At 37.7% G+C, this 27,290-nt stretch overlaps 1 protein-coding gene across 2 annotated transcripts in view; it reads left to right on the top strand.

The window, feature by feature from the left end:
* The window catches only part of KLF12 (KLF transcription factor 12), a 446,968-nt gene that overhangs the window by 176,779 nt on the left and 242,899 nt on the right, over positions 1-27,290 (top strand). The window contains exons 1-3 of one of the 2 annotated variants that reach the window (XM_007447098.1): positions 16,194-16,200; positions 17,236-17,251; positions 19,108-19,110. The exons of the other annotated variant lie outside the window; for it this stretch is intronic. Coding sequence (XP_007447160.1) covers positions 16,199-16,200; positions 17,236-17,251; positions 19,108-19,110 — 21 coding nt within the window. The 5' untranslated portion in view covers positions 16,194-16,198. Of the gene's footprint in view, positions 1-16,193; positions 16,201-17,235; positions 17,252-19,107; positions 19,111-27,290 lie in introns of those variants that run through there. 2 annotated transcript variants of the gene reach the window in all.

Genomic DNA, 27,290 nt, shown 5'->3' with positions numbered 1-27,290 from the left:
TCCGTTGAATAGGGTAAAGGATTGTGGGGGATCAAGGGCATTGTATGGAATGGACTACTTTGTGTGTCACCGAGTGCAAATTGTATTTTGGCTCAATCCTTTTGCACATGGAGGCGCAAGAGGCCACAGAGGTTATGCCTGCATTCAAGCTGTCCTCAAATGAAAGTTGGCTACCCTTTTCTTACAAATCCCCAAGGAAAAGAGATTCCATGACCTTGGTTGACTGCACATTTCAGAGCTTCTCAATCACACTTGTAAGGAGTTCTTCCTAAAGCACATTCCTGGTCCTTCCTCTTTCAGTTAGTTTCTTTTCTCTGGCATATTACAAAAAAAATAAAAAAACCTTTTACTGTTTTCTGTCCCCCCTTTAAGTTTCTCTTTATCAAAATAATACATATTCTTTATGTACTCATTAGAGAAATAGCAGAAAACATAAAAAGAGGTCAAAGACAAGAAAAGTAAACCTACATAGTTTTCATTACACTGGAAATGAGGTAACTTCTTATATGCTATTTGTATTTTGATTTTCATACTTAAGAGTATGTAGTACAAACCTTTGTGTGTCAGTGGGCATATTTCTACATCTTTTGAAATGACCCTTTATGGTAGTTTATTTTACAGCTCTATGATAATTTAACCACCATCCTATTTTTGGGCATTTATTTGCTTCCAAGATTTAGTAATTACAAATAGCAGAGAAATAAATATTCTTTTGCATGCTCTTAATTATTTCCTTAGGATGAATTCCAAGAGTTAGAATTGCTAGAATGAAAGGCATATGCATTTTATGGCTTTTAATATTTTCAGCCAAATTACCCTGTAGTTAACAGCCCCACCCACTAGATTATGAGAGTAGCCTGCTCTTAATTTACATTGCAGCTGTATCTCAAGAACTTGGAAAAGCTAGTTTGCTGGCCAGAATGGTCATTTTCTATGTTGAAGAGCAGGCTATATAATAGGTGCTCAATAACCATCATCCTTTTTTTCTACTGAAATTCCTGTCACCTCATGCCTTTTGGTCAGAGTGGGAAATTTTAATATATTCATTCTATTTTAAAAAGGAAAGATGAGTAGTAAAAAGGGAACAGGAGTTTTGGAGCAATGTGCAGTCGTGTGCGTGAATGGTCTCTGCATTTCCTACCCTAGGGACATTGAATCAGCTTCCAGAATGTACCTTTGTGGACTGTGGGCAGTGGGATCGTAAACAGCCGTGTAGATATGAGTGCAAGGTCTCCGAATGGGTGACAACTAGGATTCCCGTCTATCCCATCCCGATCTGCAAACCCGATCGGTCTCTCTCTGTATAGGACTGAAACAGAGGTAATTAGAGACTGGAAGCTCTGTATATGTTAGAAAAATCAGGCAGATATACAATTTCCAAATTTTGTGGAAGGGCAAAGAAATGGTCTATCAAAAATAAATTGTGGGCTTCCCTGGTGGCGCAGTGGTTGAGAGTCTGCCTGCCGATGCAGGGGACGCGGGTTCGTGCCCCGGTCCGGGAAGATCCCACGTGCCGCGGAGCGGCTGGGCCCGTGGGCCATGGCCGCTGAGCCTGTGTGTCCGGAGCCTGTGCTCTGCAACGGGAGAGGCCACAACAGTGAGGCCTGCATACTGCAAAAAATAAATAAATAAATAAACTGTGCTTCTAAAATACAGTATTTCTTATGGAGACTTTATTAAAATACTGTCCCCTAAGGAGTCTTTCATCTGAAGTAAATATGTTAGAAATTAATTTTCTTAGGAAATGGACTTTTAATGGTGGCAACATTTATCTATGTAGATATCTATAATACCTACAATATTAAACTGTAAAGATGTTGATGGTGCTTTGATTCATAGCACTACTTTCTTAAATTAAAAAAATTTATTCTTTTACTGAGGTATAGTTGCTGTACAATATTATATAAGTTACAGGTATACAGTATAGTGATGCACAATTTTTAAAGGTTATATTCCATGTATAGTTATTATAAAATAGCGGCTGTATTCCCCGTATTATACAATGTATCCTAATAGTTTGTACCTGTTACTCCCCTACCCCCATCTCGCCCCTCCTCACTTCCCTCTCCCCACTAGTAACCACTAGTTTGCTCTTATATCTGTGAGTCTCGTAGCACTGTTCCTTTTAATTTTTTGTTTTGTCTATAACCTAGCCATGCTGAGGGTATTTGATCCTAAGGCAAAGCCTTTCAACTCGTATGGTATCAAGTCACACTGGTATGCCACAGATGGGTTACAGGTATCCATCCCTTGAGCGTTTGAGACTATCTGCCAAGGCCAGCCTTGTCTGATTAACCCACTGTGCGGTAGAGCCATGAATTGTGACTTTTGGCTTCCTTGGAAGACAATATTCTAGGTTCAGATCAGCACAGACGTGTCTGAGCATCCTTATTTAGTCTCCTATAGATTACTCTGATACCATTTGGGGGAGAATTGAGGGATCCAAAACCTTTTGAGGTATTCACTAGAACTAGAGTAGAACGAGAGTTACCTAAGATTCTCATAGAGTGATGCTGAAATTCAAGAGGTAGTTTTGGTATCTTCAGTGCCCTTTGCCCTGGAAAAATGACCTAGATAGGCTTAATTTTGCAGTCCTGTGTTCTATGAACGGTACTACAAACAGTGGGAGTTGCAGAGATAATCAGCCATGGTTAAGAGCTATTGAGGAGCTTACCATTGCACAGACCTTCTCCTTAATGTCAATATTTGTACTTCCTTGCAGACCGTGTATCGCTGCATCCTTGGCTGTAATTTTTGTAGGTGTGAAAAAGTACTGAATACCTAGGTTTGCTCTTAAATGTTGTACCATAGCACAGATCACGTTCTCATTGTCTAAGTTTTGAATGGAAGATTCTGAATGGTATAAAATTAGACATTAGGCATTTGTAATAATACTTTAGGAAGGACCTGTCAGCTCTTTCAGCCGTATTTGTTGGCTTCACTGGTAATAAATTACAAAAATAGGCCCATAAGTTGAACCTCAGACTCAGATTTTTTTTCCTGAATTTTATTTTATTTTTTTTATACAGCAGTCTCTTATTAGTTATCCATTTTATACATATTAGTGTATATATGTCAATCCCAATCTCCCAATTCATCACACCACCACCCCCTGACCCTGCTTTCACCCCTTGGTATCCATACGTTTGTTCTCTACATCTGTGTTTCTATTTCTGCCTTGCAAACCGGTTCATCTGAACCATTTTTCTAGATTCCATATATATGCGTTAATATATGATACTTGTTTTTCCCTTTCTGACTTACTTCACTCTGTATGACAGTCTCTAGGTCTATCCATGTCTCTGCAAATGACCCAATTTCGTTCCTTTTTATCACTGAGTAACATTCCATTGTATATACGTACCACATCTTCTTTATCCATTCGTCTGTCGATGGGCATTTAGGTTGCTTCCATGACCTGGCTATTGTAAATAGTGCTGCAATGAACATTACGGTGCATGTGTCTTTTTGAATTATGGTTTTCTCTGGGTATATGCCCAGTGGTGGGATTGCTGGGTCATATGGTAATTCTGTTTTTAGTTTCTTAAGGAACCTCCATACTGTTCTCCATAATGGCTGTATCAACTTACATTCCCACCAACAGTGCAGGAGGGTTCCTTTTTCTCCACACCCTCTCCAGCATTTGTTGTTTGTAGATTTTCTGATGATGGCCATTCTGACTGGTGTGAGTTGATACCTCATTGTGGTTTTGATTTTCATTTCTCTAATAATTAGTGATGTTGAGCAGCTTTTCATGTGCCTTTTGGCCATCTGTATGTCTTCTTTGGAGAGATGTCTATTTAGGTCTTCTGCCCATTTTTGGATTGGGTTGTTTTTTTAGTATTGAGCTGCATGAGCTGTTTATATATTTTGGAGATTAATCCTTTGTCCGTTGATTCGTGTGAAAATATTTTCTCCCATTCTGAGGGCTGTCTTTTCATCTTGTTTATGTTTTCCTTTGCTGTGCAAAAGCTTTTAACTTTCATTAGGTCCCATTTGTTTATTTTTGTTTTTATTTCCATTTCTCTAGCAGGTGGGTCAAAAAACTCTTGCTGTGATTTATGTCAAAGAGTGTTCTTCCTATGTTTTCCTCTAAGAGTTTTATAGTGTGCAGTCGTACCTTTAGGTCTTTAATCCATTTTGAGTTTATTTTTGTGTGTGGTATTAGGGAGGGCTCTAATTTCATTCTTTTACGTGTAGCTGTCCAGTTTTCCCAGCACCACTTATTGAAGAGAATGTCTTTTCTCCATTGTATATCCTTGTGTCCTTTGTCATAGATTAGTTGATCATAGGTGCGTGGGTTTATCTCTGGGCTTTCTATCCTGTTCCATTGATCTATATTTCTGTTTTTGTGCCAGTACCATACTGCCTTGATTACTGCAGCTTTGTGATATGGTCTGAAGTCAGGGAGTCTGATTCCTCCAGCTCCGTTTTTTTCCCTCAAGGCTGCTTTGGCTATTTGGGGTCTTTTGTGTCTCCATACAAATTTTTAGATGTTTTGTTCTAGTTCTGTAAAAAAATGCCATTGGTAATTTGATAGGGATTGCATTGATTCTGTAGATTGCTTTGGGTAGTATAGTCAATTTCACAATACTGATTCTTCCAATCCAAAAACGTGGTTTATCTCTCCGTCTGTTTGTGTCATCTTTGATTTCTTTTGTCAGCGTCTTATACTCTTCTGGGTACAGACAGGTCTTTTACCTCCTTAGGTAGGTTTATTCCTGGGTATTTTATTCTTTCTGTTGCAGTGGTGAATGGGATTGTTTTCTTCTCTTTCTGATCTATTGTCTTTAGTGTATAGGAATGCAAGAGATTTCTGTGCATTAATTTTGTATCCTGCAACTTTACCAAATTCATTGATTAGCTCTAGTAGTTTTCTGGTGGCATCTTTCGGATTCTCTATGTATAGTATCGTGTCACCCGCAAGCAGTGACAGTTTTACTTCCTTTTCAATTTGTATTCCTTTTATTTCATTTGCTTCTGTAATTGCAAGCGGTGTTAAATAACAGTGGCGAGAGTGGACATCCTTGTCTCATTCCTGATCTTAGAGGAAATGCTTTCAGTTTTTCACCATTGAGAATGATGTTTGCTGTGGGTTTGTTGTATATGGCCTTTATTATGTTAAGTTAGGTTCCCTCTATGCCCACTTTCTGGAAAGTTTTTATCATAAATGGATGTTGAAAATTTGTCAGAAGTTTTTTCTGCATCTGTTGAGATGACCATACGGTTTTTATTCTTCAGTTTATTATGGTGTATCACATTGATTGATTTGTGTATATTGAAGAATCCTTGCATCTCTGGGATAAATCCCACTTGATTGTGTTGTATGATCCTTTTAATGTGTTGTTGGATTCTGTTTGGTGGTATTTTGTTGAGGAGTTTTGCATCTATATTCATCAGTGATATTGGTTTGCAATTTTCTTCTTTTGTAGTATCTTTGTCTGGTTTTGGTATTAGGGTGATGGTGGCCTTGTAGAATGAGTTTGGCAGTGTTCCTTACTTTACAATTTTTTGGAAGACTTTGAGAAGGGTGGGTGTTAGGTCTTCTCTAAACATTTGATAGAATTCACCTGTGAAGCCATTTGGTCCTGGAGTTTTGTTTGTTGGAAGATTTTTTTTTTTTTTATTGCGGTACGCAGGCTTCTCACTGTTGTGGCCTCTCCCGTTGCGGAGCACAGGCTCCGGACGCGCAGGCTCAGCGGCCATGGCTCACGGGCCCAGCTGCTCCGCAGCATGTGGGATCTTCCCAGACCGGGGCACGAACCCGCGTCCCCTGCATCGGCAGGCATACTCTCAACCACTGCGCCACCAGGGAAGCCCCCCAATCGAGTATTTTAAAATGAAAAATATATCTCTTGGTGCTTATTGTATTATACCAAGGACTAAATCATCACAAAACTTTTCCATATAGAGAAATAGAATTATTTTGTTTAACTGTTTTTAAAATTAAAGGATAATTGGTAGAAAGAAACATTCTAACCATAAGCTCTTTAAAAAAAATTTATTTATTTTTGCCTGCATTGGGTCTTTGTTGCTGCGTGTGGGCTTTTCCCAGTTGCGGCGAGTGGGCTTTTCACTGCGGTGGCTTCTCTTGTTGCAGAGCACAGGCCCTAGGCATGCAGGCTTCAGTAGTTGTAGCATGTGGGCTCAGTAGTTGTGGCTCGCGGGCTCTAGAGTGCTGGCTCAGTAGTTGTGTCACATGGGCTTAGTTGGTGGCATGTGGGATCTTCCCAGGCCAGGGCTTGAACCCATGTTCCCTGCATTGGCAGGCAGATTCTTAACCACTGCGCCACCAGGGAAGCCCAGAAAGAAACATTATAAAAACATTGTTGAGTGACCTGTCCTATTTGTTAGAAGTAGTAAGACTTACTACCTAAAATTATTTTTTTCATGTTTATATAATATGTTCAAGAATTGGAAACGGATCGAAAAGTTAAGGTTAGTCAAGGCAAAGTGTTGTGACTCAAAATCTCCAGTTGTTTTTCCCCCTGGACATTTTTCAGGGACATGCAAATCAAAGTCATATATATATATATAAAACAGATATAACTCATATACAAACACACTCAGACGTACATATACTTATATCCTTGTATCTTCTGGCATAATAATGACAATTCTATTGCTTTATTCAATTGCATTTTAGTCTTATAGGTAACAAATACAGTGGGTAACAAATTTCTTTACTGTCAGGAGAAAAATGATTAAATGCAGAATGATTTATTTGCCCACATTGCCTCATATTTCAGATGATTAACCAATCCCTTCTATTGGTCTTGACAAAATGTGTTTATAATTAATGTAAAGTAATACACTAACATTTGAATCACTGTTATAAGTATGCTTAACTAATATAAAATAGTGTTGGAGACTGGTCTGTTTCTTCACAATTCTTATGATAGTACCTTGCAACTTTTGATAGTTTTATAGACTTGGTAGTAATGGTTGCCTTTAGGAGTCATTATTCTTTTCTATGTATAAATATTATTTCTGATATCCTCTGACTGAAGTAAGAAATGCGTGTTTGAGTTGCCCATTTATTTTTTAACTGCTTTTTGAGACCACTTTAAAGAATGTATTCTTTTTTAATTTAAAAAATGGAATTTGTGAGTAAACATACAGCAGAGAATATTTTTATTTAATAAACTTTTTTTTAGAGCCATTTAGATTCACAGCAAAGCTGAGCAGAAAGTATAGAGTGTCTGTGTACCCCCTGTCCCCACTCATGTACAACCCACACCACAAGGTATATTTGTTACAATAGATGAACCTACATTGACACATCATCATAACCCAAAGTCCACAGTTTACATTTGAGTTTGCTTTTGGTGCTGTAAATCCTGTGGGTTTGGACAAATATATACGTTCCATGTGCTCACCATTGTAGTATCATATAGCAATAGAATAGTTTCACTACCCTAAAAATCCTTTATGTTCTCCCTGTTCATTCCTCCCTCCCTCTTAACTCCTAGCAATCAGTTATCTTTTTTCTGTCTCTGTAGTTTTACCTCTTCTGGAATACCATATAGTTGGAATCATGCAGTATATAGCCTTTTCGGATAGCTTTCTTTCACTCAGAAATACGCATTTAAGTTTCTTCTATGTCTTTTCATGGCCTGTTAGCTCTTTTTAGTGCTGTTTAATATTCCATTGTCTGGATGTAGCACAGTTTATTTATTCACCTACTGAAGGACATCTTGGTTGCTTTTAAGTTTTGTCAGTTATGAATATAACACTACTGTAGATATCCGTGTGTAGGTTTTTGTATGGACCTAAATTTTTAATTCATTTAGGTGAATTTCAAGGATTGTGATTGTGGACACTATAGTAAAAGTATGTTTTGTTTTGTAAGAAATCCCTAAACTATCTTCTGAAGTGGCTGTACCACTTTGCATTCCAAACAGCAATGTATCAGAGTTCTGTTGCCCCACATTCTTGTCAGCATTTGATGTTGTCAGTGTTTTGGATTTTGACCATTCTAATAGGTGTGTAGTGGTATCTCATTGTTTCAATTTGCATTTCTCTAGTGATATATGATATTGAACATCTTTTCATATGCTTAATTGCCATCTGTATATCTTCTTTGGTGAGGTTAAGGTCTTTGACGCATTTTATAACCAGTTTGTGTATTTTCTTATTGTTGAGTTTTAAGAGTTCTTTGTATATTTTGGGTAACAGTCTTATATCAAATGTGTTTTTTGCAAGTACTTTCTCCTATTCTGTGGTTCCTTTTCTTATTCCCTTGAATGAAACTTAATGAAGTCCAACTTACGAATTATTTCTTTAATGGGTCGTGCCTTTGGTGTTATATCTATAAAGTTATCTCCATACCCAGTGTCATCTAGGTTTTCTCCTGTCTTCGAGGAGTTTTATAGTTGGGTATTTTATATTTAGGCCTGTGATCCATTTTGAGTTAATTTTTTGTGAAGGGTATAAGGTCTGTATCTAGAGTGATGTGTTTTTTTTTTTTCACATGTGGATGTCCAGTTTTCCAGTAGTGTTTGTCGAATATACTGTGTTTTCTCTGCTCAATTGTCTTGCCTTGCTCTTCTGTCAAAGATAAGTTGACTATATTTATGTGGGTCTATTTTTATGCTATCTATTCTGTTCCGTTGATCTATTTGTCTCTTCTTTTGCCAGTACCACACTTTCTTGATTACTGAAGCTTTATAGTAAGTCTTGAAGTTGGGTGTTGTCAGTCCTCTGACTTTGTTCTTCTTCTTCAATATTGAGTTAGCTCTTCTAGATCTTTCACCTCTCCATATAAATCTAGAGTCAGTTTGTTGACACCCACAAAATAATTTGCTAGAAGCTTGATTGGGATCGGGTTGAATCTGAAGATCAAGTGGGAAAAACTGATATCTCGACAATATTAAGTGTTCCTATCCATGAACATGGGACATTTCTCCATTTATTTAGTGCTTTGATTTCTTTTGTCAGAGTTTTGTGGTTTTCCTCATGTAGATCTTGTATATCTTTTGTTAAATTTATATCTGTGTTTAATTTTGGGGAGCGCTAATGTAAATGATAATATGTTTTAAAATTCAAATTGACTTGTTTATTGCTGGTATGTAGGAAAGTGCTTGACTTTTGTGTATTAACCTTGTATCTTGCAACCTTGTAATAATCGTTCATTAGTTTCAGGAGTATTTGGTTGATTCTTTGTGATTTCTACATGTAATTTACAAGCAAAGATAGCTTTGTTTCTTTCCAGTCTGTATACTTTTTATTTCCCTTTCTTATCTTTACTAGATAGATCATGGGCTAGGATTTCCAGTATGATGTTGAAAAGCAGTGGTGAGAGTTGACATTCTTGCTTAGTTCCTTATCTTAGTGCAAAGCTTCTGGTTTCTCATCATTAAGTATGATGTTAGGTGTAGGTTACTTGTAGATATTTGTGTAAGTAAGGGCTCTCCAGAGAAATAGAACCAGCAGGATATATATATAGCTAAGAAGATTTATTATGAGAATTGTCTCAGACAATAATGGAGGCTGAGATATGCCACAGTATGCCATCTGCAAGCTGGAGAACCAGGAAAACAGTTGATATAATTCAGTCCACGTCTGAAGGCCTGAGAACCAGGGGAACTGATGGTGTTAAATCCTGGAGACCATCAGAGCAGGAGAAGATGGATGTCCCAAATGAAGGAGAGAGAGAGAGAATTTGCCCTTCCTCCACGTTTTTGTTCTGTTTGGACCCTCAATGGATTGGTTGATGCCTGCTGACATAGGTGAGGGTGGATCTTCTTTACTCAGTCTACTGATTCAGATGCTGATCTCTTCTGGAAACATCCTCATAGGCATACCTAGAAATAATGTTTTACCAGCTATCTAGGCATGCTCTTTAGTCAAGGCAAGATGACATATAAAATTAATTATCACAATGTTCTTTGTCATGTTGAGGAAGTCCCCCTCTAATCCTAGTTTACAGAGAGTTTTTATCATGAATGAGTATTAGATTTTGTGAAATGCTATTTTTGCATGTATTGGTATGATCATGTGATTTTTTTTTTTCTACTTTAGCTTGTTGATGTGAGGGATTGTTTTCATTGATTTTCTAGTTTTGAATCAGCCTTACATACCTTGGATAAATCCTACTTGTCTGTGGTGTATAATTCTTCTTGTACATTGTTGCGTTCATTTTGCTAATGTTCTGTTGAGAATTCTGACAGCTGCATTTATTAGAGAGATTGGTCTGTAGTTTTCTTGAAATGTTTTTGTCTGGTTTTGGTAATATGGTAATACTGGCCTCAATGAGTTAGGAAGCCTTCCCTCTGATTCTGTCTTTTGGAAGAGGATAGAAAATTGGTATAATTTCTTCTTTAAATACTTGGTAGAATTCACCAGTGTACTTATCTGGACCTGGTACTCTAAGTTTTGGAAGGATAACTATTAGGTATAGAATAAGCTACAAGGAAACATTGTACAACACAGGGAATATAGCCAATGTTTTATAATAACTATAAATGTTTTATAGTTTTATAATAATATAAATTATTATTAAAATTAAATTAAAATTTTAATTATAAATTATATAGTTTTGTAACTATAAATAACTATAATAACTATAACTACACCTTTAAAAATTGTGCAGTCACCTGTAACATATAATATATACGGCAAGTATACTTAAAACCAAAACCAAAACAAACAAACAAAAAAACCCAGCAAAACATTTTTTTCTTTAATGGATACAGGCCTATTCATATTGTCTGTATCTTCTTGTGTGGGTTTTGGCAGATTGTATCTTTCAAGGTAGTGATCTAGTTCACCTAGGTTATCAAATCTGTGGGCATAGAATTGTTCATAATATTCTTTATTCTTTTGTCATCCATGGGATCTGGATTGATGTCTCCTCTTTTGCTTCTGATATTATTAATTTGAGTGTTCTCTCTTTTTCCCTTAGTTAGCCTGGCTAGAGGTTTACCAGTTTTATTCATCTTTTCAAAAAGCCAGCTGTTGGTTTTGTTGATTTTCTCTTTTGATTTCCTGTTTTCAATTTCATTAGTTTCTGCTCTAATTTTTATTATTTCTTTTCTTCTGCTTACTTTGGATTTAATTAGCTCTTCCTTTAGTTTCCTAAGGTGGAATGTTCGATTATTGATTTTTTATATTTCTTTTTTTATAATACATTCAGTGCTATAAATGTTCCTCTACTTCTTTTGCAGCATCCGACAAGTTTTAGTAAGTTGTATTTTCATTGTCATTTAGTTCGAAATGTTTTAAAATTTCTCTTGAGATTTCTTTTTTGACTCATTTGCTGTTTAGAAGTGTGTTATTTTGAATTCCCAGCTGTCTTTCTGTTACTGATTTCTAGTTTAGTTCCAGTGTGGTCTGAGAGTAGACCTTGTAAGATTTCTTTTTTAGAAATTAATTAAGGTGTATTTTATGGCCCAGGGTATGGTCTATTTTGGTGAATGATCCATGGGAGCTTGAAAAGGATGTGTAATCTACTGTTGTTGAATAAAGTAGACTACAGTATGAATTATATCCAGTTTATTGATGGTGCTTTTGAGTTCAGCTATGTCCTTACTGATTTTCTGTTTGCTGGATCTGTTCATTTCTGATACAGAGATGTAAAGTCCCCAACTGTAATGGTGGATTCATTTATTTCGCCTTGAAGTTCTATCTATGTTTTTGTCATGCATATTTTGACGTTTTGTTAGACAAATACATATTAGGGGTTGTTATGTCTTCTTGGAGTATTGACCCCTTTATCATTGTATAATGTCCTTCTTTATCCCTGATAACTTTCCTTGCTTTGAAGTCTGATCTGCTTGAAATAATATAGCTACTTATGCTTTCTTCTGATTAATGTTAGTATGGTATATCTTCCTCTATCCCTTTACTTCTAACCGATATGTCTTTATATTTAAACTGGGTTTCCTATAGACAACATATAGTTGGGTCTTATTTTTTTGATCCACTATGACAAACTCTGTCTTAATTGGTATATTTATATCATTAATGTGTAAAGTAATTATTTCAGTTGGATTAATATCCACCATATTTGTTATTATTTTCTATTTATTGCCATTGTTTTTTGTTCTTGTTTTTGTCTTTCACACTTTTTCTACCTTTTGTAGTTTTAACTGAACGTTTTATATACTTCTGTTTTCTCTCTTTTCTTAGTATATTGGTTATATCTCTTTATTTACTTTTTTTAGTAGTTGCCCTAGAGTTTGCAATATATGTTGATGACTAATCCATGTCCACTTTTAAATAACACTGTCCTGTGTCATGGATAATGCAAAGTACCTTATAATAAAAAATATATTTCTGATTCCTCTCTCCTTTGTCTGCCCATAAAAGGCATTCCACATTTCTGTTACAATGTTTTTGATCACTTGTATTTCTTTCTGAGTCTTTCTCAGCATTTCCATTTCTCTACTTACATTACACATCTGTTTTTCCATGTGTCTACTTTTAAAATTGAAGTTCTTAGCATATTAATTGTAGTTTTTAAAATTCCTGGTCTGGTTATTTCAACATTCCTGTCACATCTGACTCTGGTTCTGATGTTTGTTCAGTCTCTTCAAACTGTTTTTTGCCTGTTAGTATGCCTTGTAATTTTTTGTTGAAAGGTAGACATGAGATACTGGATAAAATGAACTACAGTTAATAGGCTGTTAGTAATTTAGTGGTAAGGTATAGTGCTATGGTCAGGTCTCAGTCTTTTGGAGAGCCTGTGCCTCTCAGCTGTGTAAGTCACCAGTGCTTCTGAGTCCTCCCCATCCCCTTACTTGGGACAGGATGGCTAGAGGGGGCTGGAGTTGTGTATTCCCCTCCCTGCAGGTAGGTTAGGTGCTTATAAGACCCAGCAGGTTAGGCTTTGGTAAGAGTTTCTCCTAAGGGAAATTCTTGTTAAGAAGAATTTAGTGCTCCAACATGTTTTTCAAATGGAAATCCTCCCCCTGATGGAAGTATTAGAGGATTTTTCTCCAATATTCACTGTAAGAACATGGTACAACTCCCAGAGAATAAAACTCAAAAAGTGTGCGGACACCCTATAAATGGAGTTTTTAATTCTCTGGTTTGTCTATCCTGAGCTTCCACTAATTCTTCAATTACAGTTCAGGTTTCTCTACCCGAGCACTGCTTCCCAAAGAGGTTTTGGTTCAGGGGCTCTTGATCTGGCAAGTTGGGGTTCTCTGCATCCTCTTGTCTTTCCAGCTTTTGGAACAGCAGTTTGCCTTATGACCTTACTTCTCTGATGGAGCTAACAAAAGTTGTGGTGTCTGTTTATTGAGCTTTTTACTTGTTGTCATGATGGGTTGATGACTTTAAGCCTTACATGGTGGACCGGAAACTGAAAGTCCCCGAGGTTAATTTTAGTTCTTCCAAAACTGCATTGTTTAGAACCTAGTTCTTTTATTTATTTTCCTCATAACTCTCTAGGAATTTTCTCAAATAACAATTCCAACATTGTTATGTAATCAGAGAATGTGGCCTTAACATTTAAAAGTCCAGGGAGATCTACACAAAGGGCAGAGAGTATAGTAGTTTGTGGTTATTATAAGATAGAATATTTTGTTTAAAAACCTGACAAGTATAAATCTTTTCGCTCCAGTACTTTTTCAGACAAGAACAGAAAGGACTGACTTTTCCATAAGACTAAAATCTTGTAAAACACACTCACTGACTGCTCAATGTAGTGGAAAAAACAAAAATATTTGGCACATAGTTTCCTTTTTCAGGATGCTAAATTCTTAGCTCAAGATAGTAGTATAATGTGCCCATTTTTTTTTTTTTTGGTGGAATTGAATAGAACTCAAAAAAGATTATAGATTTTGCCAATTAGATAACAATGTATCATAGCTCTTTGCATAATAAAAATATTTGCAAATGTCAGTTGATAGCCCACTTGAAGCAATATAACAGAATTCAGTGAGTCAATTACAAATATAACTTAGACAATAAGTTCCTTTCAATTTCACCTACATATTTTCTTTAGATTTGTAGTAGTTAAATTTTAACTGCAGCATAAATATACATGCAGCTCTGTGTGTGTGTGCACTTTTCTTGTTAGAAAATTGATATGACTTTTTTATACTTTTTGAAAGTTAATCTGGATTAAAAACTCATTTCTCCCATCTGTTTTTCTTTTAACCTGTTTGGCTCTTTTTAACCTCAAAATTTGAATGCCCAATTATTTCTTTTAATTACACAGATAATATATGAAATTCATAAAAAGTGAGAAAATTTGTCAAAACATGTGAAGAAAATCAGTCCGTGTCTTGTCAGGTCTAATTTTGAAATGTATATCCTTTTAGCTCTCTCTCCTCCCTCTCTCCTTCCCTCCCTCCCATTCTTCCTTCCTTCCCCCCACCCCACTTTTCTCTCTGTCTATCTCTCTGTCTGTTATAAGCATTGTTTTTAAAGGTACAGGAACATATTCTTCTGTCATTTCTTTTTCGCTTAATTATGATCATTCATCTACTTTAAGACAGAAAGCTGCATATCATAAATTCAGTGAATAAATATTATTCACTGGTTTGTATGTCCCATAGTCCATTCAACCAATTACCTGTGGTTTGGCATTTAGATTGATTCCTTTTGGTTCTTTTAATACTATAAGCAGGGCACTGTTGTACATGCTTAAGTATGTGCTTGTTCAGTCATTTTCTTAGAATAGCATTTTCTGTTAATTTCATTATTTTTTACCAGGATACTAGTAGGCCTTGATGTTTCTCTTCCATTTGTGTATCTCCAGCTTTTTTTAGTTTAGTAGGCTTTCAAGTTAATGTTAAAAGAAAAACCTACATTTTGCAGTATCTGAGGCTGTTGTTCCAGTAATTTTATACATTCAAAAGGTGGTTATGGGTCATCATGGTCCGATCTTTAGGAATAAACCATGTACTTATGAGCAAGATAAACTTTACCATTTTTTTTTTTGTCCTTTTAAAATCTAGCAGAGATCTTTTTGTTTTTAAAGATAGCATTTATCTGATATTGTGTTGAAAAATACTGTGCCTAAAATAAATCTCTTTATTTTTAGTACAAATAACCATACATGCTAATTATATATTATGTAAATTTATTATATATATTATACATTTAGTACATAATCATATACATGTGTTATATATAGACACATATAGAATATGTAACCATATGTAATATGTAACCATATATAATACTTAAACTGCTTTATAAGTCACTTTTAATTCTTATGTACTAATATACTTAATTTATTATTTTCCCCTTATTTGACCCTTTTTGCTTAAAATGAAGTCAGATTTTCTAAGGCTTCCTTGTGACCTTAAATTTTATCTACCATCAAAGATCAGGGAAGTTTTCCCTCTGATCTGGCTAAGTTTAAGTTAGTTGAGCCTTAGACCTAGTTAGGGGAATATTGCCTCTCTGTCCCAAGATGTCTCTGGCAACAGAGTAGAAGAAGAGTGTATCAAGACTGTGACTCATTGGACAAAGAGTAATGGGAACTGAGAGTAAAGGCTGGCTGTGATGGCTAAGGGTTCTGGTAGCACGATTCATGAAGGGTTTCTAGCCTGAGAAGCAGGGTTGATTATGAAGTCATTCCTTTAAGAAAACTTGGGCTTAAAGTTCTAGTTCTGTGGGAAGTTAGCATCCCTAATTTTGTTTTCTCATCTGTCCAATGGGGACGAGAGCAACTGGCAGCTCTCAGGACTGCGTGAGGGCTACGTGAGACTCCCTCCCTCCCTCCCTCCCTCTTTTCCTTCCTTCCTTTTTTTGGGAAGGGCTGTATGGAGATCAGAGATACTGTATTTGGTTTGGATTTGTAAATCATGGCCTACTCAAGGAATGTCCAGTTGGAGATGTTGACCAGTCAGTTGGAATATAGTCTTAAGTAAAAGAAGTCAGAGCTGAAAATACAAAGTTGGGTTCCAGCAATTAGCTGCTGCCATTTGGCTGGCCGATTATATCACCTGCCCCTTTTTCAATGGAGACCCAACTGTAGGTAGGTGAATTCTTCATTTTACGGGGATGACTCCTGCACTGAGGAATTTTAGCATCCCCGGGCATTAAAGGCCAGTGACACTCCTCCAATTCTGTGACATTCAAAACTTCTCACTTCTCTACCCACCCTGCCCTTACCCCAGTTCCCAAAAGGACTGGGTAGAAGCTGGAGGGAAGACCATGATCCCAGTAGAGGTTGAGGTCTATTGAAGTGATGGCATAGAACGACTTTGTCCGGTAGGCATGGAATGAAATCCATATGTGTAGTTCTGAATTTTCTACTAGACACATTAAAAATTTAAAAAATAACTTTAATAATATATTTTATCCCAGTGTAACCAAAATATCATTTCAACGTGTAATCAATTAAGTTAATGAGATGTTCTACGTTCTCTTTTTCATACGAAGTTTTCCACATCCAGTGTGTATCTTATATATAAAGCACCTCTAAATTTGGACTAGTCACATTTCAGCTGCTCCATAGCTGCATATAGCTAGTGGCTACCCAGGCGTCCTAGGTGTAGACTGTGTGTATCCTAATGGAAATACATTTGTGGTTTGCCTTTCCAGCATGTTCTCCCACCTTCTAAAAAGAAGTCCTTCTTTTATTCCTATGACTCTGAATCAGCAGTGAGATAGAGGCTCTAAGAACCTACTAGCCCTCAAAAATTTTCATTTTTCATGAGAAAGCACCCTTCCTCTTCTTATGTCCTCTTCAATGTCCTCTTTAGCAGGGACATTGAGGCAGTTTAATTTACATAACCTGGGTCATGATTTAAATTTGTTTGGTCCAGTACAACTAGATGGAACTAACTCCTGTATTTCTACAAGGGTATATTGAATTGTTACTTAAAAGGTAACATTACTAACACAATTGAGAAAATATAGACAGGTTTATATTTCAGTTCATAATTGTGAAATACTTGTTCTTGATAGAGGGGTCAGTCCTGGTTTCTATGCGAAAAGCCACGTATCCGTCATCCAGCAAATTAGATACAGCGCCAAGAATGAAAACTTTACCTTCTAGTTTCTTATTGAAAGTTAAGTCAGCATATTCATTTAGGTGGTTACAGTTTCTTACTTTTGGGGTTTTCTAGGCTAATTTGGTAGATACTCACTGGCCATGTCTAGGAATGAGGTGACAGATCTCCCTTGAGTTGTTATATTAATATTGAAATCCCTATAGATTTTTTTCAGTTGCCGTAGATTGAACCAGTGAGCAAGTTCTTGCAGCTCCTTTCTAGAATTTTTGCCCTTGTTTAGTGGGAAAACTTGGATATGCAGAAAGAGGAGAAGGAAGTCGAACAAAATAGTAAAGCCATCTTGTAAAATGTTTCTCATTTCCCAGTTAGGTGTATTTTAAGGTAAACTGTAAATATTCTTTATAATCAGATATTATTTTCTTTTAATATTCAGGTTGTATCTATACTCTTGGGCAATATAATTCAACAGAAAATTAAGATTCTTTTCTAATTAGCTCATAATATCAATAATTATAAAATGGTGCTTTTTAGTTGGGGCACCCTCCTTTGCCTCTCCTTCCTCTGCCCCTCTCCCTTGACATTTGGCCATTTCTCATGTGTTTTTTTTCTTTGCCGCACCGTGCAGCATGTAGGATCTTAATTCCCTAACCAGGGATCAAACCCACGTCCCGTGCATTGGGAGCAAAGAGTTTTACCGCTGGACCACCAGGGAAGCCCCTGATGGCATTTTGGATTGCCACAACTATGGGGGTGAAGGAATGTTCCTGGGATCTAGTGGTAGAAGGCAGGGGTGCTGCTGAACGTCCCACAACGTACAGGACAAGCCCCCAGAACAAACAACTATCTGGTCTAAATGTCGTAGTACAGATGTTGAAAAGCCCTGGTCTAAAAGAATACCAGACTTATGACAATGGACTTCCTTAACAGAACCTATTTCCTCTTTCTATGAGCAGAATTTCATTTAGACATATTGACTATGAAGTAGCAGAAAAAGGTAATAGAAACTTCCTGGATACAGTAAGTTATACAGGTTGAAAATTATACTGTTTCTGGTTTTATGGGGCAGGTTTATTAAGGGGCTGGAGGAAGTAACAAAGCCTGAGTAAATGCCGTGTGGTTATTTAATTCCTTAATAAAAAGTGTGCTTCAGATTTCTGTTGAATAAATTTTCCTTTCTGAATTGCATTGCGTCGCATTTTAGACTTTTAGAAGTACCGCTTATGGGAAAAAATAGCCCTAGATTTAATTTTTCTACACACACACACACATACCCCTTATAGAAATTCTAAGAAGGCATAAAAAAGATGGTTGATAAAATGAGGGAGGTGCAGAGATGGGGGAAGGTCATTCAGGGTGACAACAGCATGGGTAATGGCATGGCGGTGTTAATATCACTGGCATTGTATTGCCCTGAATACAGACAGATTTTAAACTTTTAGCCCCTTGGATTTATTTTACCTCCTCTGTAGTTTTTCTGGTTTCCTCAAAAAATTTTGCAAGTTTTCCACAGGTCAAATAACAGGGCACTCTGTAGGTATCTTCTCCTACAGAGAATATGTTGCGGTAGTGAATATCTTTCTTTAAAACAGTGTATTTCTGGGTAATCATGTGGAAGGGGAACCATAGAAAAGGCTCTGACCACTGCATCAAATAACAGTTGATTGCTAGGAAGGGCTATCAGACACTTCACGGCTGTGTCCGGCAGTCGGAGAATATTAAATGTCCTAGAGATGTCCATGGAGAGGTGAGCTGGGTCTCTGTTATTGGTGTTCATCCTCACAGTTTTAAAGAGATAAAATAGTTCACTGTTGCCATGCATCATGAGAAATACATGTTAATTGTGTAGATCAATCTTCTATCAATTCCTTTCACTAGTATTTTTATCAAATCTACCATTTCCATTCTAGTTCTATAATAGTTCACATAGAGAAATCTCACACATAAAACCAAGAGGGTTCTGCAAAGAGTCAAAAATCAGATTAGGACATCCATTCTTAAGTTTAGTAGAATAGGTGAAATAGTATAGCCATTACTACTATTAATTAAAATTACTTAATATTAACAATTAATATAAAATACTTTGTGCTAAAGTATCTTATGTGCATGAACTCATCGAATCCATAAAATAATTCTGTGAGATAGAATGTTATCTGCATTTTACAGATAAGAAAACTGAAACCACGAGAAGGTCATAACCCAGGAAATCTGTTCATTGGGCCCATGTTCTGGGCAATATTCTATTCTAACTTATACTTCTATATAGTCATGAAAGTGTACAGAAAAAAAGCATAGACTTGGAAGATAGAATGCTTTTAAAAGGTAAAAGATAAAGTAGTCAGAATTCTTGGAGATGGTATTGGATAAAATGAAAGTAGATGTGTTATTGCCAATAAAAATGTCAAATTAGTACAGGATTTGGATTATACATAAAATTTAATTATTACAACTAAAGACATCATTGGGGGAATCTGGAGAGATCACAGCTAGAGGTGGGTATACTTGGAAGCTGACAGATTACATTTGGGGTTGAGCCAATGCATTTGGCCATTTGGCAGCCAACAGGACCCAGAGTGTTGAGGAAAAGCAAGAGGGGAAAGGCCATTCCAGTGATGTATCTTACGTGATTGTCCAGGCAGTGCAAACAATTGCACCTTTGTATTTCTGATACAGTCTTTTTAAAGCACTTTTGTTACACCTTTTAATAACAGGAAAAACACTACCTAGCGCTTTTACATGCTTTGACAATCCTTCTTAGATGAAATAAACTGTAAAGGTCATTTGTTCTAGCTTTACTTTTTCAAAACATACATTAAAAACCAGTATCATGCCTAGGGTTTTCAAGGAATGTGATATTTTATATTTGTTACAAAATCTTAACTAAATAATATGTATAAAATAAGAAGGCATTGAATATAAGACCTAGTTTACCAGTTTACATATTTTTCTGGCCACTGAGGAGACCCATGAGGTTGATCTTTTCTTTTTGTTTTCATTAGAATAGTTCTAACTAAAAAAAAAGTTAACTTGGATTTTTATTTCTCCTCAAAATTTTTTTGTGTATTCCCAACTCTTCTGTGCTATTTCTTCAGGCTGTACAGGAGACAGATATTCAACAGCACGTGTTCTAATAAGATCATCCATTTTGGGTTTGATAAGGAGCCACTTGACATCATTGTAGGTCAGGAAAGGTGGAAATACAGGTCAATAGTCATTTCCTTTGTTTCCTACAGAAAATAAATGACTTAATTTTTGATAGTAATCTTCATTGTCTCCAGGCACAGAGGACTGGTGATGTTAGTTATTTCATTACATATTCCATTCAGTGTTCTGCATATTTTTTTCATTACTATCCAAATGACTTTTCATAAAGGGAAACAGCGATGAATATGTTAATGTACAGTACTCTTAAACTCGTACTTTGGCAAATATTTATTTTGTTTTAAGTTTTAATAACCATGAAAGTCTGTAAAATGATAAATCCCGGGAAAAATGATAGTGAAGACAGAGTTAATTCTTGTCTTGAAAATGCAGCTAAGAAGATGACTTCTTTGTATATAGCTTTTTTCCTTATTCCAACCAAACCTGTGTTTCCAAGTTTGAATAAATTTGACTCTATTAGTATCTGTTATAATATTCGAATGTACTCAGCTTGAGAGGAATTTTCTTCGATGCATAACAGATCCTGAGCGAGCAAAAATGTATTGAAATTAAACAATATACCGAAATATTCATGTATCCCAGAGTGCAATAGGTCCTTTACGGGATATTGGAGGAATATATGACACTTTTGGCTTTTCCTGCTGGGCTTCCTGCCTCAAGCTTCATGTACAATGTAGAAAATCAGTGCCATCCTTGACAATCCTCTCAACTCTTACCTTGCACTTCCTCCTTCTTGTCAGTCATCAAAAACTGTTCATGGGCTTCCCTGGTGGCGCAGTGGTTGAGAGTCCCCCTGCCGATGCAGGGGACACGGGTTCGTGCCCCGGGTGGGGTCCCGGAGGACCCCACATGCCGCGGAGCGGCTGGGCCCGCGAGCCATGGCCGCTGAGCCTGCGCGTCCAGAGCCTGTGCTCCGCAACGCGAGAGGCCACAACAGTGAGAGGCCCACGTACCGCAAAAAAAGAAAAAAAAAAGCTGTTCACTCTTCCTGTGTACTCTCTCTCAAATAATTTTCCTCCTCTTTATTCCCACTGCCACTGTTTTGGGTCAAGCTCTCCCCAGCTCTCCCCTGAGTTGTTGCAGTAGCCTGTGAGCTGGTGGCTCTTCCCTCTGCATCAAATTCTATATGTTTATAAGCCATCTTTCAAAGCAAGTCCAGTGCTAGCTTTCTAAACACAAAGCTTAAACACATTATGCTTTTGCTTCATGTGGTGATACCCAAACACTTTTTTTTTTTTTTTTTTTTTTTGCGGTACGCGGGCCTCTCACTGTTGTGGCCTCTCCCGATGCGGAGCACAGGCTCAGCGGCCACGGCTCACGGGCCCAGCCGCTCCACGGCATGTGGGATCCTCCCGGACCGGGGCACGAACCCGTGTCCCCTGCATCGGCAGGCAGACTCTCGACCACTGCACCACCAGGGAAGCCCCCCAAACACATTTCTTTCCCATTTACCTCAAGTTTTCTTGGGGCAGGGAGTCTTTCTCTCTTATTCACTTGTGCCCCTAGCAACTAGCCCATTGCAGGCATTAAAGAAACATTTTTGAATGAATAAATGAATTACCATAACATATAAGACCTTTTGCCACCTAACACCAAGTTACTTATGTGGTCTCATCTCCAGTTTCTCCTCCAATAAATCCTGTGTTCCAGCCACATGAAATCCTTTATTATTGGTCACAAACATGGAGAACTTCATTGCCCTACGATTTTGCTTATGCTCTTCTTGCCATCTGTTTCTCAACAATCAGTTATATCACCTGGGAATGAACTGATTTTAGATTTATTTACATTTATTCTTTTCATCAGCCCAACAAACATCTACTGAGCACATAGTATGTGTTAGACACAGTTATAACTTTGGGGATAGGGACTTATGAACAAAAAGACAATGTCATGGCCCTCCTGGAACTTACGTTCTAGTGTAATAACAGATAAAGAATTTGTCAGGTAGTGATGAATACAAGGGTGGAATCGAATATACAGAGGCCTGGAGGAGAGAGCATTTTTCACATGGTTGAGATGTACCCAGAGCAGAATGGTGGAAAACAGGGTTGGGTAACTGGTTAGAGGCATATTGGATAAATAGTTAGACGTACCCACTATAGGACAGGTTAAAGACTCCAGAATGACCTTAACACCATCTCCCTTCAGTGTGTCTGTGATCAGCCTGCCCTTGCCTTGCTGCTCCCACTTCAGCCCTGGTTCCCAGCCTTTTGATATAACAAGAGCTTGAAGTACACTAGCCAGAGTGGCTTGGACACTTCTGGGCTCATCCAAACTTTGCAGCCAATGTCAGAGTACCCAGCAGTTGAGAATCTCTATCCCAGGTAGCAATGGAAAATAGGTGTTAGCCCCAGAGTTAGACTGCCGATCATTTTCATAGCCTTGGGCAGATTACTTAATCTCTCTGAACCTGAACTTCCTTGTCTGAAATGGACATAGTAAAAAAGAAAAGAATGAAGCTCTATAAGTTTCCCTGTTTCGTTCACTGACGTTTCCTAAATAGCAAGACAGTGCCTGGTACTCAGTAAGTATTTTTTGAATGAATGAATGATATAACAAATGTAAAGCCCATGAAACAACACTTGGTACGTAAGTGTTTAGTAAATGGTAGTTACTGTTATTATCATTGTTCGAATATGGTTATATATATATTGCTATTATAATTGTATAATTATTTTAAAAATTTTGAGACCGTGTGGTCATATTGTGGTTGTATTGCAAGTGTAATTGTCCATATGTGGGTCCTGTGTACTGCATCGGCCTTTCTGCCCGGCCTCATGGTGCCTGGTTTTTGTGCCCATGTGTGTGCCTGGGCTTGGGCACATGGCTAGCTCTCTGATTCTTGCCTGCATCTGTTACCCAGTTCTGGTTTCTCATGGGGCTAGGCACTCAGAATTAGTTTCAGCTAGCCCTGCTCCCTTCAGAGAATCTTGTTTCTGGCTTCCTTTTCCAGGACTGAACTCACTTCTCTCTTTTCTTTCTCATCCTCTTTTTTGGTGGGGAGATGGGAGCTATAATTGACATATACTGTTAATAGAGTCACCATGCTGTACATTACATCCCCATGACTTATTTATTTCATAAATGGAAATCTGTACCTTTTGACCACCTTCACTCACTACACACACACACACCCCTGTGGCAATCACCAATCTGTTCTCTGTATCTATGAGCTCTCTCTCTCTCTCTCTTTTTTTTTTTTGGTATTTTGTGTGTGTGTCTCTGTGTGTGTGTGTGCGTTTAAGATCTTATGTCTAAGCGAGATGAGATGTGGTATTTGTCTTTCTTTGTCTGACTTATTTCACTTAGCATAATGCCCTCAGGGTCCATCCATGTTGTTGCAGATGGCAAGACTTCCTTCATTTTTATGACTGAATAATTTCCCTTATACTTTACCTGACATCCAGACCACTTGTTAGCCCATCCTGATACCTGTTCCTACACATTTGATCTCTCCCTGGGATGTTAATATCTGCCCAGCTGAGCTGAAGTTTTGTGCTCCCTCTCTAGGGTTTGGTTGGTGGTCAGTTGGCACGTCTCTTGCCATGATATTTACCTGGTTTTTGACCTGGTTTCTGTTCTCCAGTCCTGGCTCTGCCCGTTACCTCCCGTAGTGCCTCATGGTTCATGAATGTGGCACGGACAGAATGAGATGACTGCCATAGCAGAGACCCGTCACTGTGTGTTTAAGGAGAAATTTGGCCCACTCATGACCCCCAAGTGTGTGCAGCTCTTCAGAATATGAATGACAAAATAATTTTTATTACAATCTTTATCAATGCTGGGGTGGAAGACTTATTTAGAAGCTCAGTTGGCATTTCTAAAACTATTAGTGTAAACGATCCATTGTTGTGGTAATTTAGCGCTTTACCAACATAGAAAGCAATGATTCTGTTTTTTTTTTTTTTTTTTTTTTTTTTTTTTTTGCGGTACGCGGGCCTCTCACTGTTTTGGCCTTTCCCGTTGAGGAGCACAGGCTCCAGACGCGCAGGCTCAGCGGCCATGGCTCACGGGCCCAGCCGCTCCGCGGCATGTGGGATCTTTCCAGACTGGGGCACGAACCCGTGTCCCCTGCATCGGTAGGCGGGCTCTCAACCACTGCGCCACCAGGGAAGCCCGAAAACAATGATTCTGGCTATCAAGAAAACATAAGTTGCTGAATTGCATGTGCAGTTTTTACCAATTCTTACGAAAGACACAGTTCCATGTTTCAATGTGAGGTGATTATGGAAGGGTTTTGTTTTTGAGACTGATGACAGATATTTCAGAATAATGTGTATATGGATCATTGAAACCACTGAAGGGGATTTAAGTTGCAAGTCCCAGTAGGTCTATAGTTTGGATTCTAGTTCTCCCAGTAAAATATGATCATCAGTGTGATATCCACTCTCCCGTGCTGCAAAGCAAGGGAAGATGAAAGCCTGGGCCAGAATGGCAAAGTCAACATTTGAACTGATACTTACTTTGTACCATCAGAGGTACTTTAATTATGCATATGCCCTCTACAAAACTGACTTACCAGTGTGAGGGTATGTGAGTTTAGAAAAATATAATTTTACACTTAATCTAAGCACATATAAATTGAATGTGAGGCCCGAATGTATCTCTTTTGAGTATGAAAGGTCGAAGATGAAGTTCCTGTATAATCCAAGTACTTGAAACTATTGTGAAAGTATTGAATGAGCCAATATGAATATTTTCAAAACACTGGGTAGCAGATGAGATTACCATAGATTTTTCTGGATTTTGAACTCAGGATGGGACTGACTTGCTAAATTAATTACGAGATGTTTCTAGGATAGGAATGTATAATCTTATCAAGCTAAGGAAATATGTTGAAAGACTGATTTAGAGAAAAAAAAAGTGAAATAGCTTTGAAACCAGGGGCTTATTTGATCTCTTATTGTTATTCCCCAAACTGTTGATACTCACTGGTGACCAGAAGTTGCGCATTCCTTTCAGTGACTAAATCAGTTCAGCCCTGAGAGGAGCCATTGACTGAGATTCCAGAGCTCCTCTGTTGGGGCCTTCCATAAGGTGCTCATGTTTTTTTCCACGTCGATTTAGGGAGCGCACAGAGGAAGCTGGAGAGAGAAGGAGAGGGAGAGGAAGGGAGAGAGGGGTGTAGTGGTTGGGAGCTTAGCTTGGTTGGGCTCAGGCTCCTTTGGTTTGGAATCGAGCTGCACCACTTACTAATCGAGTGACCTTGGACAGTTTAACCTCCTTGTGTCTCAGATGCCTCATCTTTGGATAATAAAGCCTTGACCTCTTGGGTTGCTGTAAGGACTGAATGAGTACACGTCTCTTAGCACAGGGTCTAGTCCATAGTAAATATGCAAATAGTAGGTGTTGTTATTATGTTTGTTAGCAAGATAATAATAAAATGGTAGTTGTGTTATGCTACCTATTGTTGCATAACAATAGATAATGGAAACTGTTGGCTGGGCATAATTCTAATCTCTTAGGTGTGTCGATCCTTATGAAGAGCAGGGATTCACTCATTCTTTTGCATTTCAGCACAAATTTGGGGGTAGTATAAAACACTTATGTTTTCTCTGAAGAAAGGACCTATTGGTTGAACTGGCATACAGGCTTGGAAAACAGTTGTTATATTTGTTGGTTTTTATTGTTGTTATGGTAGAAGTGAGTCAAGAAAGTGGAGAGATTGACTTCTTTATGAAGTGGTTTTCAAGCAAAAGGTGAATTTCCTTATAATCTGATTCTTCTGCTTTTTCTGTAGGAAAAAGTACTCAGAGATGATACTTTTAACCAGTTGGTATGCCTACCCATTAAGAATCTTTTCCAAACATGCCTTAATCAGCTTGATGCAGTGAATCCTGAATTGCTTCTCAAATGTCCCTTTGATCACTGTTGAACATAACACGGGTAGGGGTGAGGGCAATTCATATTTTTCGTTACCTGTAGCCAAACATGGAGATTCAAGATGGAAGTATGTTTAAGTGAATATGTCCTGTATCTTGAGAAATCTGAACAAATCCCAGTAGATATTTTTGGCTTATGAAGGGAAGCCTTGTTGAAAACTTTGGTCTGTTGAATGTTGACTAGCTGGCTCTTTATTACCCCACCTGTGCAAAGTGGATGACGCACAGTCTGGAGGAGGGAGAGGAAAGAGACCTGCGTTCTGGGAGTAGGAGGGTAGTAGGAGGATTGTAGTAGTTGCCCTGGAAAGTCCCCCCTGTTCTATGTTTTTATGAGAGGATTATTGAGCATCAGTCCTTTTCCTTCCTGCAGGTTCCATTCAAAATATTGTGAGATGCTAGGATTGATGACAGTGGTGTTTACATGTAGATGTATTTCTGATGTAGTTGTGGGGAGGAAGGTGATCTCCACGTCTTACTCTTCCGCCATCTTGAAGGTCTCTTGACAGTTGTGTTTATACTGCTTTTGACTGGGAGAGCTATTATTAGCTGGACTGCTGTGTTGCCAAATCTTATTTGGGAAAGAGGAATATCCAGAGTACCGTTCTCATCCAGTGCACGTGTAATTGATCAACAGCCAGCTAATAAATCTGATGATAAATTTGGCTGTAATTGATACAGTTTACTCATATGAAATAAGTAACATAGGTGTATCGATACGTGTACATGAATATAAACTCATATACATAAATTATATAGGGTTGTATAATGTCAAAACATTTGTTACAACATAAAGAATACCATGTTACTAAAATTGATGACTAATCTTATTTACCTCTTGGGACTCAATTGAGCTATTGGATTCCCCAGCAAATGCGTTTTGATCAAGATCACGACAAGATATGTTTGACAGCAATTTCAAATTATTAGAGTTTATTACATATTTAAAGTCTGAAGTCGGTTGAGATTGTATGTATCTGATTTTTAGCATAGAGAGAGAAATCTATCGATATTTTGTTCCAAGGACTATGTCCTCAGTGCTGTACAATTACCATGTGCTCCGTAAAAACCACACACCTTCTTGGATGGTCTGGAATACGGTGTGATGCTAGGCCCTTCTCTTTATGCTAAACAAGGTCCGAATCAGGAATGCAGAGATGAATATGCTTCATGTATACACAGTATAACTTTCAGGCATATGTACCGATCGAATCTGCACTAGTTGCAAGAGTTTAATAATTAAGGATTGGGTTCCTTAGCTGTGAACATTGTTATTTATGGTGTTTATTATGGCTGTGCTGCGCTGATCCTGGAAAAATCAGGGAAA

Source organism: Lipotes vexillifer, unplaced genomic scaffold (assembly GCF_000442215.2).
Source record: "Lipotes vexillifer unplaced genomic scaffold, Lipotes_vexillifer_v1.1 scaffold1491, whole genome shotgun sequence".
Lineage (NCBI taxonomy): Eukaryota > Metazoa > Chordata > Mammalia > Artiodactyla > Lipotidae > Lipotes > Lipotes vexillifer.
The sequence above is the reverse complement of the archived record's forward strand: the minus strand, read 5'-3'. Positions and strand labels throughout refer to the sequence as shown.